Source organism: Lingula anatina, chromosome 2 (assembly GCF_051362555.1).
Source record: "Lingula anatina isolate TDL-2025a chromosome 2, LinAna3.0, whole genome shotgun sequence".
NCBI lineage: Eukaryota > Metazoa > Brachiopoda > Lingulata > Lingulida > Lingulidae > Lingula > Lingula anatina.
Genome location: NC_141768.1, coordinates 9,640,510 through 9,656,718, shown reverse-complemented (window position 1 = coordinate 9,656,718; position 16,209 = coordinate 9,640,510). Strand labels below are relative to the sequence as shown.

The 16,209-nt window shown below is 34.1% G+C and overlaps 2 protein-coding genes across 7 annotated transcripts in view; one reads left to right on the top strand and one right to left on the bottom strand.

The window, feature by feature from the left end:
• LOC106163306 (neurexin 1-like) overlaps positions 1-12,112 on the top strand; it is a 52,378-nt gene extending 40,266 nt beyond the window's left edge. For 5 of the 6 annotated variants that reach the window (XM_087006412.1, XM_087006415.1, XM_087006413.1 and 2 more), the window contains exons 12-20: positions 1,785-1,904; positions 2,286-2,473; positions 2,812-2,983; positions 5,615-5,716; positions 6,327-6,441; positions 6,775-6,856; positions 7,864-7,989; positions 8,663-8,826; positions 9,347-12,112. In XM_087006412.1, the coding sequence (XP_086862538.1) occupies positions 1,785-1,904; positions 2,286-2,473; positions 2,812-2,983; positions 5,615-5,716; positions 6,327-6,441; positions 6,775-6,856; positions 7,864-7,989; positions 8,663-8,826; positions 9,347-9,944 (1,667 nt within the window). In that variant the 3' untranslated portion in view covers positions 9,945-12,112. The remainder of the gene's footprint in view (positions 1-1,784; positions 1,905-2,285; positions 2,474-2,811; positions 2,984-5,614; positions 5,717-6,326; positions 6,442-6,774; positions 6,857-7,863; positions 7,990-8,662; positions 8,827-9,346) is intronic. The other variant, XM_013540862.2, reaches the window with a different exon arrangement.
• Positions 12,113-12,434: 322 nt separating this feature from the next.
• On the bottom strand, positions 12,435-16,159 carry LOC106163307 (ribonuclease Oy). The gene is made up of 10 exons (XM_087006418.1): positions 16,080-16,159; positions 15,833-15,909; positions 15,467-15,545; positions 15,053-15,108; positions 14,807-14,882; positions 14,615-14,682; positions 14,351-14,464; positions 14,010-14,058; positions 13,408-13,479; positions 12,435-13,059 (listed from the first exon to the last, which is right to left on the bottom strand). Exons 1-10 carry the CDS (start codon positions 16,116-16,118, stop codon positions 12,832-12,834), a joined length of 858 nt encoding a protein of 285 aa, XP_086862544.1. The 5' UTR covers positions 16,119-16,159; the 3' UTR covers positions 12,435-12,831.
• Positions 16,160-16,209: the final 50 nt, after the last annotated feature.

Below are 16,209 nucleotides of genomic sequence, written 5' to 3'. Positions count from 1 at the left end.
ATTCCTCAGTTTTTAACAGCAAATGTATCACTCTTAGATCAAGCTGGGTATGCTCATTCATAACTTTGGCAAAGCATTTTTTGTATTTCAAAGAGGTAAAAGCTGAAATTAATTATGAAGAATATGAAGTTACCATCTATAATAAGATTTTGCTAGACCAAAATTTTTTGGACTATTTACATAAGCATTCAATCTAATTGTGAATAAAACAAAGAATGCTTAGCAACACTCAAAAAATGTTTCTCCTTTTTTTCCCCCATTTTTTCTTGTTTTCTTTTTCTTAGAAATCAATAACTGTCTATATGCATGCCAACCTAAGATTTCTATATTTGAGGTTGCCTGCGTCCTTTTTGTATGTTTTTTTTTCTAACCTAGTAGACTCTGTAGTTTGTCCTACTTGTGTGTTGATGCGGTGTTCTTTGTTTATCACATTTAGTGCACTCTCATTCTTGGATGATAAATTAACCTCTAGTTTCCTAGGTTACACTTTGTTTCATGCTTGTAGCACAGAGGACAGATTAATGTAGCACAATTCGTAGAGAGATGATAGAGTAATTCTGTTATAGATAACCTGAGTTGCTTTTATTATTGATTTAGAACAGTTACGCCTTAACTAACAGGTCACCAGGGTGGGGGACAGGACAAAACTAAGGGGGGCATAATCCTTGACAAAACTTGGCCCCAGGTGGAGGTGTTAAGGTGGGCTAAGCAAGGGGGATTGGGGAGGGGGGGAGAGGGCCCCTACCTGGGTAGAAATGGTGTAGCCTTTTCAAGTTGGAAAGTTCCTTACAGTTAGTAGGAAGATACAGTTAAATACTGATAGTCTGGAATTGTTATCCATGTGAACTAGAATATTGTTGATTTGTTTTACTGTATATGTTTGAAATGCAAAGTTACGTCTTGTAAAAATATTTGTTGCACAGGTGTAATTTGACTGGAGAATCGGGTGCACTCCATTTCTGAATGCATTTTTTTGGTAGAAATATCAATGGGTCATTTCAAAAATATTAGAGAACATTTAAGTCACAATGGTGATTAGTGCACACATTTCATTTAATATTTTAATAACTCTTTTAATTTAAAAGAAAATGATGGAGCATTTTATGCAAATATTACACAAAATGTGCATGTCACTGATCTGACTGAAATGTGTTTTTTTTTTTTGTGTGGGATAATTCCAATTGAATTGTGGCATTTTGTTCTCTACAAAGCATGAGACAATTGGAACAAAACATGCATGAATCTGAAGAATATTCTGGCACATTTTCATTTTGATTTGTATATACAGTATTTGTATGTGGTAGACCTCCATTGTGGAATACTATGGTGAGATTGTGCCTTGAGTTTTTTGGTGTTTTTCGTCTTTTTTGATAGATATTCCTCTTTTCTGTTCCGTATCTTTTTATTTTGTGTTAATTGGTTATTGTATTTTTTATAATTTATTTAATATTTATTGTGAATATGTAATGATGCATTTCTCATGTCAGTAACTATTAATTTGTGAAGTATTAGTTTCAGTAAAAGTAAAGTAGTAGTTTGCTTGAAAGATTGATTATGGTATGTCACATAACGTAATCTAAAAGTTGTTGTGACATACATGTAGGTAGTATAGTACATATTTTACTGATCTCCATTTACCTGTGACAAAATGAAGATAGAGACTGTGGTCTGATTATTTCATGAATCTCAGGTAACTTCAGATCACTAGTAGAGCATGGATTGTAATTGTTCTTACACACTAGATTTCCTGCTCTTGTTCACTGAAGGCTTTCCAAATTATACAGGTCCTGATGCCACTTGCAGTCCTAATTCTTGTGACAACAGAGGGCGCTGTGTACAGAACTGGGATACCTATGTATGCAACTGTGATATGACATCCTTCTCTGGAGCAAGATGTAATGAGGGTAAGTAATATATGTATATACACATTGGTAGGTTATATAATTTATATACATTTTTATTGGTCTTTTCATCTTTTATTTTTAAAATAAATGTAATGGCCATTAATACTACTGAATGCTAATGATAATAAAAAAAACTTCAAATGTATGTGAAAGACTCTGAAGATGGTCCCAAAAATAATAAAGTAATTTATCAAATAATTTAGAGTTCAAAGATTTAAGATGGGTGAAAGATATAAAATGGAACTTCAGTCAATTTTTCAAAGAAAGTCCTGTACAAAGTCCTGTGCAGTAAAATTAGGATTTAGGTTAAGGGTGGTTTTAAATATAATCACTTAATTAAATTATAATAGATGGAAATTATAGTGATCTTTTTATTTACAGAGAGCATTGCCTATAGATTTGGTGACTCAAGACCTGGGTTGATCATGTTTACGTACCCAGTGTCCGAGCGTCCAGACACCCAGACTGACCATTTGGCTGTTGGATTTTCAACCACAACCAATCAAGAAAGGACAACACTACTTCAAGTCATCAGTGGCAACTCCAATGACTTTGTAGAACTTGAATTGGTAAGTTAGAAGAAATTGTAGGAAGCAAAATAAAAATAAAATTGATAATTACATTCCCTCCTGTTTTGGGTTTAATCAAGGGATTGGGTTGGATCTGTCTGTCAGTGGATTCAGTTTTGTCTGGATAATTGCTCTCACATTTTTAATGTTGCAATGGCACTTGGGTATTACTATGATTTTTAAAAAAAGATTTTAATTTGTTACAGCTAGAATGGTAGGTTATGTTAGAGTAGATTGATACCTCACTTTATGAATAATATGCAAGTTTATATGTTAAAAAAAAATATAAAATCAATCAGACATTTAATAGATTTATATTTTATTTGCTTTTTTTCCAGGTGAATGGCATTATCTTTGCCTTATACAACATGGGCACCATTCCCCATCCTATAGGGGATACTTTCACCAAGGTCAATGATGGAAAATATCATATTGTGAGGTTCACCAGAGCAGGAGCCAATTCCACGATTCAGGTGGATGATGAACCAATACAAACCAAGCACCCACCAGGTGAGACTAATTTGTAGAGAGAAAAATAGATTGTGAAAATTATCACAAATTCAATCTAGATATTAGCTAGTAATAGAGAAAATGATGGTAATGAATTAGATTATAATGGTGATGAGGGAAAAACACAGAACTGGCTGTATCACAAGGACGAAAATATTACGAAATTTATATCCATTCTGTAAATTCATTTCAAAATGTTTTGGCATATGGGTTATGTTTTTAAAATTAAAATTTTTAAGATGGTAAGCTTAAACCACCTTTTCTCGAGTTGCAGATTTTCAGTGAAATTCTATGTTGAAAAGTTGAGTTGGAATCATACTATTTATTGTGCTATAACGTAAAATTTATGTTCATCAGATTGCTTTGCCTAACATAATTACTATCCAAAATCCTCCCTTTCAATAAAATTTTTGAAAGGATGCTTGGGAAATGGATATGATTAAGATGTTGAATCTTAATTGAATTATCTAAACTTTTCATTCTGCAGAGTACAGAATATGTACCCAGCCATGTAGGAATGTCATAGCATAAAAGCAGTGATTTATCAATATAAGTAGTGGCTTAGTGACTTGCCTGCTAAATGATTTTTATTAGAGTGAGAAAAATGTTGATTTGGCAACTGGTTTTATCCCAGAAGTTCTATTCCTGAGGCAAGAAGGTAACACATTGTAATTGGAAACATTGTTTTCTCTTGCCAATTAAACTCTTACAGCTCTCTATCTTTCCATTGGTATTTTCAGATGTTTTTTTCTGTTCGTTGTCATTTTGGACTCTTTTATGTTTTTTAAAAGCAATGTTTTGGGCAGATTTCATAATGTTTTTCTTCAAGGGCAACAGTTATGGAGCTGAGCTACAGTATAATTATTGTCATGGAAATTACTGAAACTTGTTTCTTCAAGCTCATGCCACACAAAACATCAATGGCCTCAGAAGAGGCATTTTTTTTTTCAAAAGAAAAATAATGAATTCTTAGGATGTTGTATAATTGACCCATTCAAAGAGCAGTATATGTCTTTACAAAAGGCTTTCTGTCATGTCATCTTTTCTCTCTCTTACTCCCACGCAAATCACCAAGCTCACACTGTTCTGTTCATTTCCAGCACCAACAGCGAGCCTATATAGGTGTCACTACTGTATTGCATGCAAGAGTAAAACTTTCCTTTTCAGCATGAACAAGCACCTACTTCCAATGGCATCTGTGTATCAACTATTTTAATGTGCACTGCATTCTTATTTAACTGATGTCAGCGAGTAGACTTCAGAAAAAGAAATTGTCACAAAATCTAGAATCTGAAAGCAAATTATGCTCTCCTGTCTTAAGGAAAATTTGCTGATTTTTAGCCAATACATAAAAGAAACTGGATATTTTCTGGTCTTTGCACCAATAGGCATAGTTTTCTTAAATGTGTTATCTGTTGGCTGTCTCATTTGATCTGATGGTTCTAAGGAAATAGCAGTTATCCATTGGGTACTGTTTTCCAATTTTTTCAAATTTACGTCATGATGTAGTTTACTGAGAATACCAGTGCATATACCATGTGTAATGTATAAAAGTTATCTTTACTTGTCCTTCAATTAGGACAAACTGTGCTTCAGTCTGGTTGTAGTTTTTTTGCCATTAGTTATCATTATTTATAGCATAAGCAAGTATGGGGGAACACTCAATGAACAAAGATTTCCTATCTGAGTGCTTTGTCCTTATAATGTGCAAGCATAAACCGGGGTTCGACGCTTATTTTTTAGGTCACCTGTCAGGTCAGGCTTATAGCTGCCAAGTTTCACCTGTCCACACGTAATTTTCCCTTGTATCTGGGGTGTACCATTGTGTCATTCCTGCATTGAAAACAATGTTGTCCCCCATTTTGAGGCATGCGGTGATGCTCAAAATGGGGTGCAGAATTACAACAAATGTCTCTTTAAAATTATATATATTTATAAGCACTTTAAGATTGCAACCTCTGCCAAGACAAATAATTAAGTAATAATAAATGAATTAATTAATTAATGGATCACCACCAAAATTTTATCATTCTTCTTTCGTCCATTTCTGACCTATCCTGAAACTTTCATGAAATTGGCACAAGGTTTTCATTGTCTTGGGCTCTCAGGTTTGCCTTAATTAGTGTCGGGCCCTGTAAATATAAATAACTGACAAAACTCTCTTCAAGTTAGTGTTGTCAAATTTTTGTTCATTGAATGATAATAGCAAATATTAATTTCATGAAGAACAGTGAGTTGACAGAGACTGAAGCACCGATTAGATGTCAATCTTATTCTTTACTTTTATACACTTTAAAAGTATCATATTATCATATACAATCCTCATATAGTTATATCATGTACTCTGCTTCTCCAATAGATTACCTAGCAACCGTAACCTTCAAGTCAAACCCAGCAATTTGTCTCGTATAGTGACTTTAGTAATTCCCAACCTACTTTTTGTACTTTGCAAGCAAACTTTAATCTTTAAATTAGACATAGTATTTTGTCCTGCTGCAACACCACCGCTTTACCCCTCAAATTTATAATGTTTCTACATTTAACATGATAGCTCAATTTATATCTTTAGGTATCACAACTATGAGGACTTTCAACTGTCTGGTAATCACAAGGTTCTTATGTTAATTACAGGTGCTCAGCTAGGTGTATTCAACAATCAAGCCCAGATTTATGTGGGTGGAAAAATGGGAAGAGATGGCTCCATTGAAGCCCCATTTAAGGGCACAATGGCAGGTAGGTTATAGACATTCTTGAATGAATTTGGGATGCCCCGAGGGAACATAGGCTCAGTAAAATCAGAAACCAAAAGTTTGATTGGACATTGTTGTCAAATTTTTGTTCATTTTGCAAATTTTTGACAATTGGGTGGAATTCAAAGGGTTTCCCTAGGGGGTTTCTAGAGCAGATTAAAGGTATCCTGTATGGGATTTTCACTCCAACTAAAGTTTTCCTCTATAACAAAGAATTTTTTCCTACACATGAATTTTTGCAGGGCGTGTCCCTGCACTTGCATTCGATGTTTTATATCATTTCTGATTGAATAATTAGTTCTGGATGTCAGGCCAGACATCATTTCAAAAGGGAATATTGACATCAGATCCTTTTATTTGATGGGTTTTTATCATTTTAAGGTCTGAATGAATATCAGTCATAAATTTATCAGATCTTAAGAAAGCACATAGTTAAGTTAGAAGAGAAGACATAGATAAAGTGCATCTGCATGTATTGACTTTTTTAGTATATCGGACAGATTTGATAAATAGCCCTTCTTTGGCACCTTTCTTAGTGAGGTATAAATATGTAACATGTACTTTAAATCCTTGATTTAATTTTCTCTCTCTAGGTCTTGTTTTTAATGGGAAGCGAGTTTTAGATCTTGCAGAAAGCAATGATGCCAAGATCACCATTTTAGGAGATGTGGAGAAGACCAATATAACATCTCTGTTACCTGTAAAAATGTATGCAAGATATTCATGATAACAAATTTGTTAATTTATTAGTTTAGATAAAAGTTTATATGGCCATGCACCTGATCTAATTTGCACTTAGATTACCAACATTTTTGTACATAATTCAAATAAGTTGTAAACATTTTGACTTTAAAACTTTTTTCTTTCCCTTTTTTCAAATTTGGAAACTTTGAAGTAGAATGACAATTAAGAACTTAATTGATCATTAATGTATTCATCAGCCAGTAAGACAAAAGTGTGTTCTGAAGTTCTGTCTATGATACTAGAAGATAGCAATGTTTTAGAAACTGGAATTGACTTTTTATGTTTATTTATATGAAGAACCCAAGCCACAAGCCAACCAGCCATCAGCACTCCTCCTTATTCCAAAAGCAAAAATGTGCAGTCTACATCCCCAATGAAGGTACCAGTTACTTATGTTAAATGTGTTGTATGTAAACATATGTTCTATCTTAAAATGGAAAACAGCTGTCTTTGTGAATATTGAACACAATCATGCATTTACAAGGGATTTCTTAGTGTTACGGAATTTAAAGCAGTTTATTTTTATAAAATGTATACATTTCAGTGGCCTTCTTCACTACATCAGTTACTTGAGCTTCTAATGCTTTGGTTTTCACACAATTTTTTGTGAAATATTAATAGAGCATGTCAAGACTTTTCTTCTTGATCAAAAGTTGTTTTGGCATATATTTTGATACATATCTAATTTGATGTTGCAAAGGATATGCATGACAACTTAGTTATCTTTTATTTTTATCTACTCACCCTTAGCTTAATTACTAGGTCTTTGTGGTATTCAGTTTGTAATGAGTGGAGCTTTCTAATATTTCACACACCATTATAAACAACTTATTGATCATAACCTAGGTGCTCTATGATTTATTGCATATTAGACACTTGCATGGTTACTGAACTGCACAAAATAGATATAGAGCGAAAAACGCATGCCACAGGTATCACTTCATAACCAATAGGTATGTCATCAGTCACGCCTAATTTTGCCACATAAACACCAGCACATTGTTGTCTTGATGGCAGCAATTTGGGTAAGTTAGTCTATTCTGATAACTAATTTTATAGATACAGTAGATTACTAAAAGAAATCCAGGTGCACATTTTTTTCCAAACTCTACAAGACTTGAAATATTATTACCAGAATTTGCACAATATTTAATTTTTTTTAATTTGAAGACTTTTCTGGTCCCATAAAAGTAAGAATCAGTACACCACAGATTACAAAGTGGTGTACTGTGACGTCTTTCAGTCTTGTAAAGAATTTTGAAAAATGAATGCACTCATCCCTAACAGCATGGGTGGTGGAGTAGAGTTCGGGCACTAACTGGTAGGTATATAGCCACTTAACACCTACAGAAACAGTAATTCAAACTACTGAAACTTTCACAATAGGCGACAAATACAGGATCAATAGAAACAACAACAGCAGTGCCAGACACTACCACTGTTAAAAAGCCATTGACCACAAAGCAGGTCATCACAACTAAAAGAATGACCACAATTACTAGTATTGAGCAGGTGGGTAGAGTTCAATTTTAAAGAAAAAAAAAGGAAAGTTAGTATAGGGTTATTATATTTATATTTTGTTTAGTTGGAGCATTTTTATTTTGTATGATATTATAAAAGTCCATGTGTTGCATGTGTATTCAACACTGGTTTTTAAGAGGGAACTTCTAAATGCATGTGCAGGATCATTTTTAATCAATTGCAAGTAATGGAAATTAGTTATGTAGTAGGGAAATTTGCATTTTTGGACGAGGGGCATGCCTGCATGACTTCTAAGAAATATGTACTATAATATTTTTGTGTGATTATAGAATATAGTATTTTATAAGTAGAATACCACTGGTTACAAATATATTGCAGTTATTTAGCAAGTGTCTTGATTTTTATATATGAAGAACAGGTTTTTTTTTCAGTCTGTTTCTTATGCTGTACATACGTACACAACAACATATTCCAAGTCAGTTTTTTGCTTCAGAGGCCAGTTTTACAAAGCCAGCATCATTGGGATTGACAATACAGAGGACTGACTTATAAATAAACCCCCAAATTCATTAGATAAGAAAATTTAATAAACAATGAATCCCCTGAGTAACAAAGTTCTTTTGAAATTGGTTCCTGGCTGTTTTAATTACTGTGCTTTGAGAGTTACCACCACAGTACTTAATGTTTTCATCTCCTTTTTCAGACCACGCCCTATGGCAGCCATACCACAGATGACATAGTGTTTACTGGGTCAGGTTGCTCCAGTGATGATGAAGACTGTACCAATGGGTCAGGATCAACTGATGATATAGTTATTCCCACAGTGGAAGTTTCCACCCCACCAATATTGGAAGTTGTGACCAGCAGGTGAGTTTATGTATGCAGCTCTGCCAGGGTTGAATGAGTGAAATGAGTGAAATGTGCTACTGTGCATGCAAGAAGGTTGAGATGCTGCAGACTCTTGTGTCCCTGGTTCTTGTTTGAATGAGAAGCTTTTACATTACTGGTATAATGTAAGAACACTGTGGTGACACTTCTTTAAATACCTTGGCAATATTTAAAAAAAAGATCTTATGATTACTTATTTAAAACCAAATTTATGACAAATGCACCTGGAACTGTCTCACCTGAAGGAATGGCATTTCTTGATAAATGTAGTCAAAGACACCATTCCCAGAGATTAGATCGCTCCAACTAGATCGACCTAACTCCCTGGGGGTTCACGCTAAATAGCTGTCAGCTGAGCTTTAAGCCGGATTATCTGACAGTAATCTAGTGAGACTACCCACGGGGATAGATCAATCTAAAATCTATGGGAATACGCCCAAAGATTAATACAATTTCATCTTTCTAAATTCTGATGTGTCATCCTGTCCTTTCTTTACAGAAAACCACAGAGCACAACAACTCCACTCCCTGTCACCACATCAGACTGCAAGGAGGATGAAGAGGACTGTGGTAGTGGCAGTGGAGAGGGCACAACACCAGACATATTCCTACCTGTTCCAGAAGTCACTCCAGAAACCACATCTCCCACCGAAAAGACACACCAGCCAGAGACAAGCTCAGCAGGCATCCAAAGCACAAAATCCACAACAGCAAACCCTGTTGTAGACACAAGCCTAGATGGTTTGACAAAAACTGTAATATATGAGACATCACGCACAGTGCCTGTTAGCACTAAGACTCCCCCAGAAGGGGAAAATACAGGACAGACATTAGGGGGTGGGGGTATCCACCTCGGGGGGATGAACATTGCCGTGATCATTGGCATTATAGTCGGTGTGCTGGTTGCACTGCTGATCCTTATCTTCATTATTTACAAAGTTAAAAAGAGATCCAATGGGTCATACAAAATAGATGAGAGCAAAAATTATGCAGACGTCAAACAGCCCTTGCAAGCAAACGGGGACAAGACGCACCATGTTAATGGATCTTCGCCTGCTAAAACAAAGAAAGGAGATGTGAAAGAATGGTACGTGTAACATGACAGCCTTAATAGCAATGGAGAGAGTCAAAAATATTTAAGGATTATCAATTTAAAGGACTTTTAACATCAACAGTTTTAAGACTTTAAATGCATGAATTAAGCTTATGATAGACAGGAGTCCGTAGTACAGCGATTACCAATAGGAAGAAGGGAAAGAACAATGTCCGATTGAGGAAGCATTATTTGCTCAATGATTGGGGAAATGTCAAAACATCTCCAGTGCATGGCCACAAGTGATTTTAAATACCAAATACAGACACAACAAGACTTCCATTTTATCAAACTGGAACAAAGAGGCATACATATACATTGATGGGGTTTGAGAAATTCAGTGAGCAGGAATCATTAGAAAGAATGCAGTGACATTAATACAAGTCAGTTTCCACAGAATCAAAACATTTCTGTTTGCAACAGGGGATATTGTTAGGAAGCATTTTTTTAATATTAGATTCCCAAAATTAATTTTACTAAAAAAATTACCTATTTGAAAAATGGATCAAATATTTGAAGGCCTTTTAACTAGTGCTTGGTCTCCTCAGTATGCTTGACATAGAGAATATTGTGATAGCAAGGAGGGAGGCAAATAGAGGAAAGTAATTCTGTTATTTATGCTATGCAAATTTAAATTAACCTCAAACTCAACCTTTGTTCATGCTAAGAACTGGTTTTTATGTGATTGTTTATATGATAAATGTTAACTCAAAAAGGTGGATGGGTGAGGTAGAATTAAGTAGTGCATTTTTCAGGACCAAATGTTTGTTCACCAAGAAGGGCAAATAAAAAATATTAACGGGCAAATAATTCTGACACAGTGGTCAGTGTAATCGAGTATCTTCACCCTTCATGTCCAGTGCTTCCACCACATGTGTGTAGTTTAACCTTAATGGCCCTCTGGCCAGGGAGTCATAATGAAGTCCATCCAATACCTGTCTTTGGTGCCACGTTATTACCAGAATTATATGCTGTAGTGTGTTGCTTGTCCCATCTTGTACTCAATGGTACCTCTTGTGTATAAAAACCATCTAGTTCATATCATACTATATGCAGTGTGCATACTATGCTTCCATGTAAATTCAGGACAACACACTTATCATTAATTCGTTGTATATATATACATGTAGTGTTCCAGGTTGATATCATACATATTCATATAAACATACATAGTCAACCATTTGTCCCTTTTTGTTTGTAATCATTACATGACTGTTTGATAAATATAAGCACAAAATGGAATATGCTGGTACTGAGAAATCATATCACCCCCAACATTTTGTGATTTCAAGTCCCCCTTACAAATATTAAATAAGTGTTTTTCTTGAGAACTGTCACCAGAGCTGAATATTACCAAGAGGAATTTTCATGTTTGCTCCTGAACATTTGTCTAAATGAATAAAGATAATATGTAGAGTTAAAGTGTATTTTCATTTAGACTATGGGAATATTTTACCATTTGGGTTGTATTCCAGATAATGAATAGTTTGTAATTTCCAACATATTTCAACTTACACGAAGATGGGTTGGGTGGTTATTTTTTGCTCTAGTGTGGTAAAATATATTTGATGTGCCATTGAAAATGCCGTGTATGGTTTTTTTTAACAGCATAATGATTATGGAAATTGTAATTTTGTGCTTTGTTAAGATGCCGCACAGTACTTAAAGAACATTCTACTCATTCTAGCCTTTTTGTCTCTTATATGTAGATTCTTATTAACAAAGGCTCTGTACATAAGGTAGTTTTTACAGTAAGCTCCAAAATGGGGCATTGACATTATTTAAATATGTGTGAGGTTGATTGTCAGCAGTTTGAGCTAATTCCATGGTTAAGAGAACATATATTGTCAAGTGAAACAAAATTCAAATTATAGCATTATTATTTTAATCATTGTTTAGGTTTATAGAATTGTAAATGTTTTAAATTCAGTGGTTGGCCAAGTCAATTTTTTACATTTTAGGAAAAGTCCCTCGCCTTTATTGGCAATATAATTGAAAGATGGCATTAGTGATCTTATTTGACAATGCAGTTTCGTTTTGATGTATTTTAGGACCAGTGCATTAGATGGACCAATCTTCTTTTACGTTTGTCGTATATTAATGGCAAATGTTTTGAAACCAAAACTGGGTCAAAAATATCATGTAAACAAAATAAATGTGTATTTATAAGTATTTCAGATTTGTTGTTATTGTACCAGTATTAGTGCCTAGTTTATATTTTAATGTTCAGATGTAGAAGTACCTAATTTCAGACTAACTAACTTAGGAGATTGTTCATACAGTGTCAGCTTTTGCTGGCTTTGTTGGCCTCCCTAAATACAATTTTAGTTGGTTTCCAAAACCTTTCCTCTTCAATTCTCTCACCGATTTAAGCATAAAAATGGTTTGACCTGAGAAATTATTTTATTCAAAACCTGCATGTTATGTTGAAAAACAAACTAAATTTAAATAGAAAATGCTAAAACATCAGTTATAAATTTTTTCACTTCTATAATAGTATTTCAAATAAAATTATTTCAAATTGAGTATTTTTACAATGCAAGTGACATCTGATAGCACAACATTTTGCAATGAAAAAAAAATTATCACAGATACCACATCCAACTGATGAAAAATAACTTAATGAATGGAATGGTCAATTGGTATGGCGATTAGAGTAATTCTCATTTCTTGTATCAAAGGTGTTATTCTTAAAAGGCAGAAACAGTACAATCTACATTACTTTCATATTCATATTGCGCAAGTTGATAAATGTAAAAAACACTGGAAGCTTATGAATTGAATGAATGATTTGTACATGATATGGAATAATATCTTTTTCAGCCTCTGGGGTAATTGCAAATGAAAGCTGATGATTGCAGCACCATTTACTTATTACTATTGCTTAGTTTTTATGAGGTATGCTTGATTACAGGATAGCAAGTTAATTCACTGGGGCGGCATGGTTCTGTTTCACCCAAACCAAATTCCAGCTTCTGTGTCTTGTGATGTGGCACTTTCAACCTTTCACTCTTACTTCTGAAGTATAAGTTGGTGTCTTCGTTGCTATTACAGTCAATTATGCTAAAACTCTTGTCCACACACAGCTCCACCTCTATCAGGTTTTGCATGTGTTTTTTCTGAAATATCATCAAGGAATATTACACTATAATTCATGTTCTATATCAAGGAAACATCTAAGGCAATGTCCAAAATAAAATGGCATAAGACTGTATAATGTTTAACTGGTATACATGTCAATAGGTGTATCTTAAAGGTATACATACAGTACATGTTTGAAAATGTCAAGAAATGATTTGTGAGCAGGTGAAATTTGCCTTTTCTCAAGGGAAGTTAAATTTGGTTCCCAAATTATTGATAGGAAGGCATTTATAGATGTACCATAAAAAAGCTATTTTACAGGAGATCTACTCCATTTTTTTGCCCTGTACATGTTCCATTCCATAAACAAGTATTTCAGTGCTCACCTTATTCCAGTAGCAGTTGATATTTGGCATTTTACCAAGTTGTGACTTCAGTCCCTCATAGAGATTTGTTATCTGCAAAAGTTCAAAATAACAATTTATCAGTTACACATATATACAGTAAGCAAATCTATAGCAGCTTGAATTAGGAAAAAAAAGTATGTATGCAATGATGAAAAATAAATTTTATAATGGTGTCTTTCCTCCAGTGCAGTTTGTATATACAAGGATTACCCCCCCCCCCAAAAAAAAAAAAGCTGAGTGAGTTTTTTTTTTTTGCTTTGTATTGTCAACAGACTTAATGAAAATTTTCTTGTCATTTATTTCAATGCATTACAATTACAATTATTTTATTTCTTTATCTATTTATTTATATTTTGACAATCTGAAAAATTCCACATATAAAATTAAGCTTGTGGTTGTCATAAATGAAGATACTACATATGGCTTGATCACAATGGGGCGTTAATGATAATAAAGCCTGTTTTGTGGTTATTTTTAATTTTACAAATCATCCACAAATTCAGAAGGGTCTTTATGGATGTTATAAAAAATAATGTTCATCATTTAACACAAAAATCATATTTAGTCATCTATTTACTTACATTGACATTACAAGTATCAGATGGAACTACTCCAGCTCTTGCTAATAATCTATCAAAAAGAATATTTATAATAATTATTTTGAAAGTAGGCCTACATAAAGCAGGAACATGAGGAAAATTTTCCAAAAAATAATTTTGTTTGTTTTAAACTTTTTTCTTAAAGCCAATGATTATCTAAACAAATGATTATGGAATTATGATTATGCTGGAAATGCACAAAAAAAATGATAAAAAATCACCCAACAGAAAAGTATATTAGTATTACATTACAGGATATGTCAGTATCACATTACAAGACAGCAGGCATGATTATAGTAATATTCTACCCATCCACAACTCACATTGTAGCATTATACTTCTGGTGGAGCTCAAGACCTTTGGAGAAGTATTTGAATTGACTCCCTAGTGCAGGCAGTGAGGCAGCACAAGTCCCATGCTTATCCCACTCGTGCTGCCTGTAAAAAAAGTAAAAAATAGTATAATGATGTCAAAGAAATATAAAAAGTTATACAATGCTTAATTGCAACTGGTGTCATGTTTCATTTCAGTCAAATAGTAATTTAGAAATAGGTTAACTGTTAACAAGCAGGAATGGAGGGACTTACCAAAATTCTGTCTTTTCAGAGTCTGTATATAGATTTGGCCAGTTTACATCCAGATTAGTTTCAATCGGCTGCAATGTGACAAAATATGTAATAGATAGATAAGTGGCAAAATAGGAACTTCCATGCAACTTTCCAACAAATAAATTGGAAATACCCAGCTTTTCAGAAATAAATCATTGTACTAAGACTTACTTTAATCAGCTTCTCATCAAAAGCCCAGGTTTTGTTGCAGTATGATGGTTCATCTTTGCTCCCTTGTCTGTTGGGCCTGAAAATCAGTTTGATGGAATGATTTCTGATGTTTTGGGTATGAAAAGTTATTTACTTTTAATACATTCTCTTCATAACAGAACACACCAATATGATTTAATCTCTCTCAATCCAGAAAGTACAAAACATACATAAAGCGCAACAGAGAAGCTCTTTACCCATACTTACCAAAGTCCATGGACTGTCCAAAAGGAAATATCTTTAGGGATAGCACATTTGTGTTCCTTAAATGTAATAAGCTCAAGGAGTTAATGCCATATGAAAGCAAAGCTACAGGATAATGCATACAAAAAGAAAACATTGAAATAGTGAATTTAAATAAGGAGCATCAAATAACAGGAACATGTGCATTTTCAACTGAAAATGTAAAGGAACTCAGAAGCTAGAAAAGGAACTGTTTATTAATTATTTAAAATAATAAAACGTAATGGCGCAAAGAAATGGAAATTGGAATTAACATAACAAAAAGAAAAATCAAATAAATTTGAAACAAGCTACATGTTTCTCTGTCTTAACTTTAATACTTTTAGTTGATAATTCTGTTCTGAGCTGATCAATTGAAATATGACCTGTGATAAATACCTCATACACTGAATCACACACAGTTTGTGGCCACTGTTGAGTGAACACCATGTAATCCCATTCATTATTACTACTGCAGCTAAAAAGAAGAGGTGAAATGTGTACCCAATATGAAACACACGAAATTAATTTTCCTAGCTATCATATGTTCTTCAGATCATGTTTGTGCCAATTTGGATCATACAGTGGGATATATCAGGGACGTGTACCGCTGTCTGTTTGAGAGTATTGGGTCATTTTTGTCAGTGTCTTTTGATTTTAAGCTTAAAAAACGCCCCCAGTTCTTAAATGGTAAGGCAGTGATTGTCATTTCTTAGTACATAATAAACTGGCCTAGACTGATTCATCAATTTATTTGCTGCTTACCTCACTATGAAAACTGCATAAAGGAGCACATCCTTTATCCTCATTTCGAAGCCGTTGGTATGTAGTAGTTTCACAGCCTGGCAAAAAAAGAAAACATTAACGTTAAAAAACAACTTTTGAAACTGAGAGAGAGAGAGAGAGAGAGAGAGAGAGAGAGGGAGGGAGAAAGAGAGAGAGAGATTCTTAATACATACAACAACCTTAATTCACCCCAATTCACACGTCAAACTGGCTAATTTCTACTTACCTGGCGTGCCCGTCTGCTAGTCGGTATGCTGTTTGTCATGTGACCACGACCCCCAACATCCGGTTGGGTATTTCCGGTGTAACAGCTGCAGGAACTCGCTAGGAACCGTAGTCCGCTCCCCATTAATTTG

What these genes read in the sequence shown, in the direction of transcription:
- LOC106163307 (XM_087006418.1), bottom strand. Translation starts at nt 16,118, where the DNA reads ATGACAAACAGCATACCGACTAGCAGACGGGCACGCCAG. An exon ending in TGTGTGATTCAGTGTATGAG is followed by an intron (nt 15,109 to 15,466) that starts GTATTTATCACA and finishes ATTACATTTAAG; the next exon opens with GAACACAAATGTGCTATCCC. An exon ending in CAGAAGTATAATGCTACAAT is followed by an intron (nt 14,059 to 14,350) that starts GTGAGTTGTGGA and finishes TCTTTTTGATAG; the next exon opens with ATTATTAGCAAGAGCTGGAG.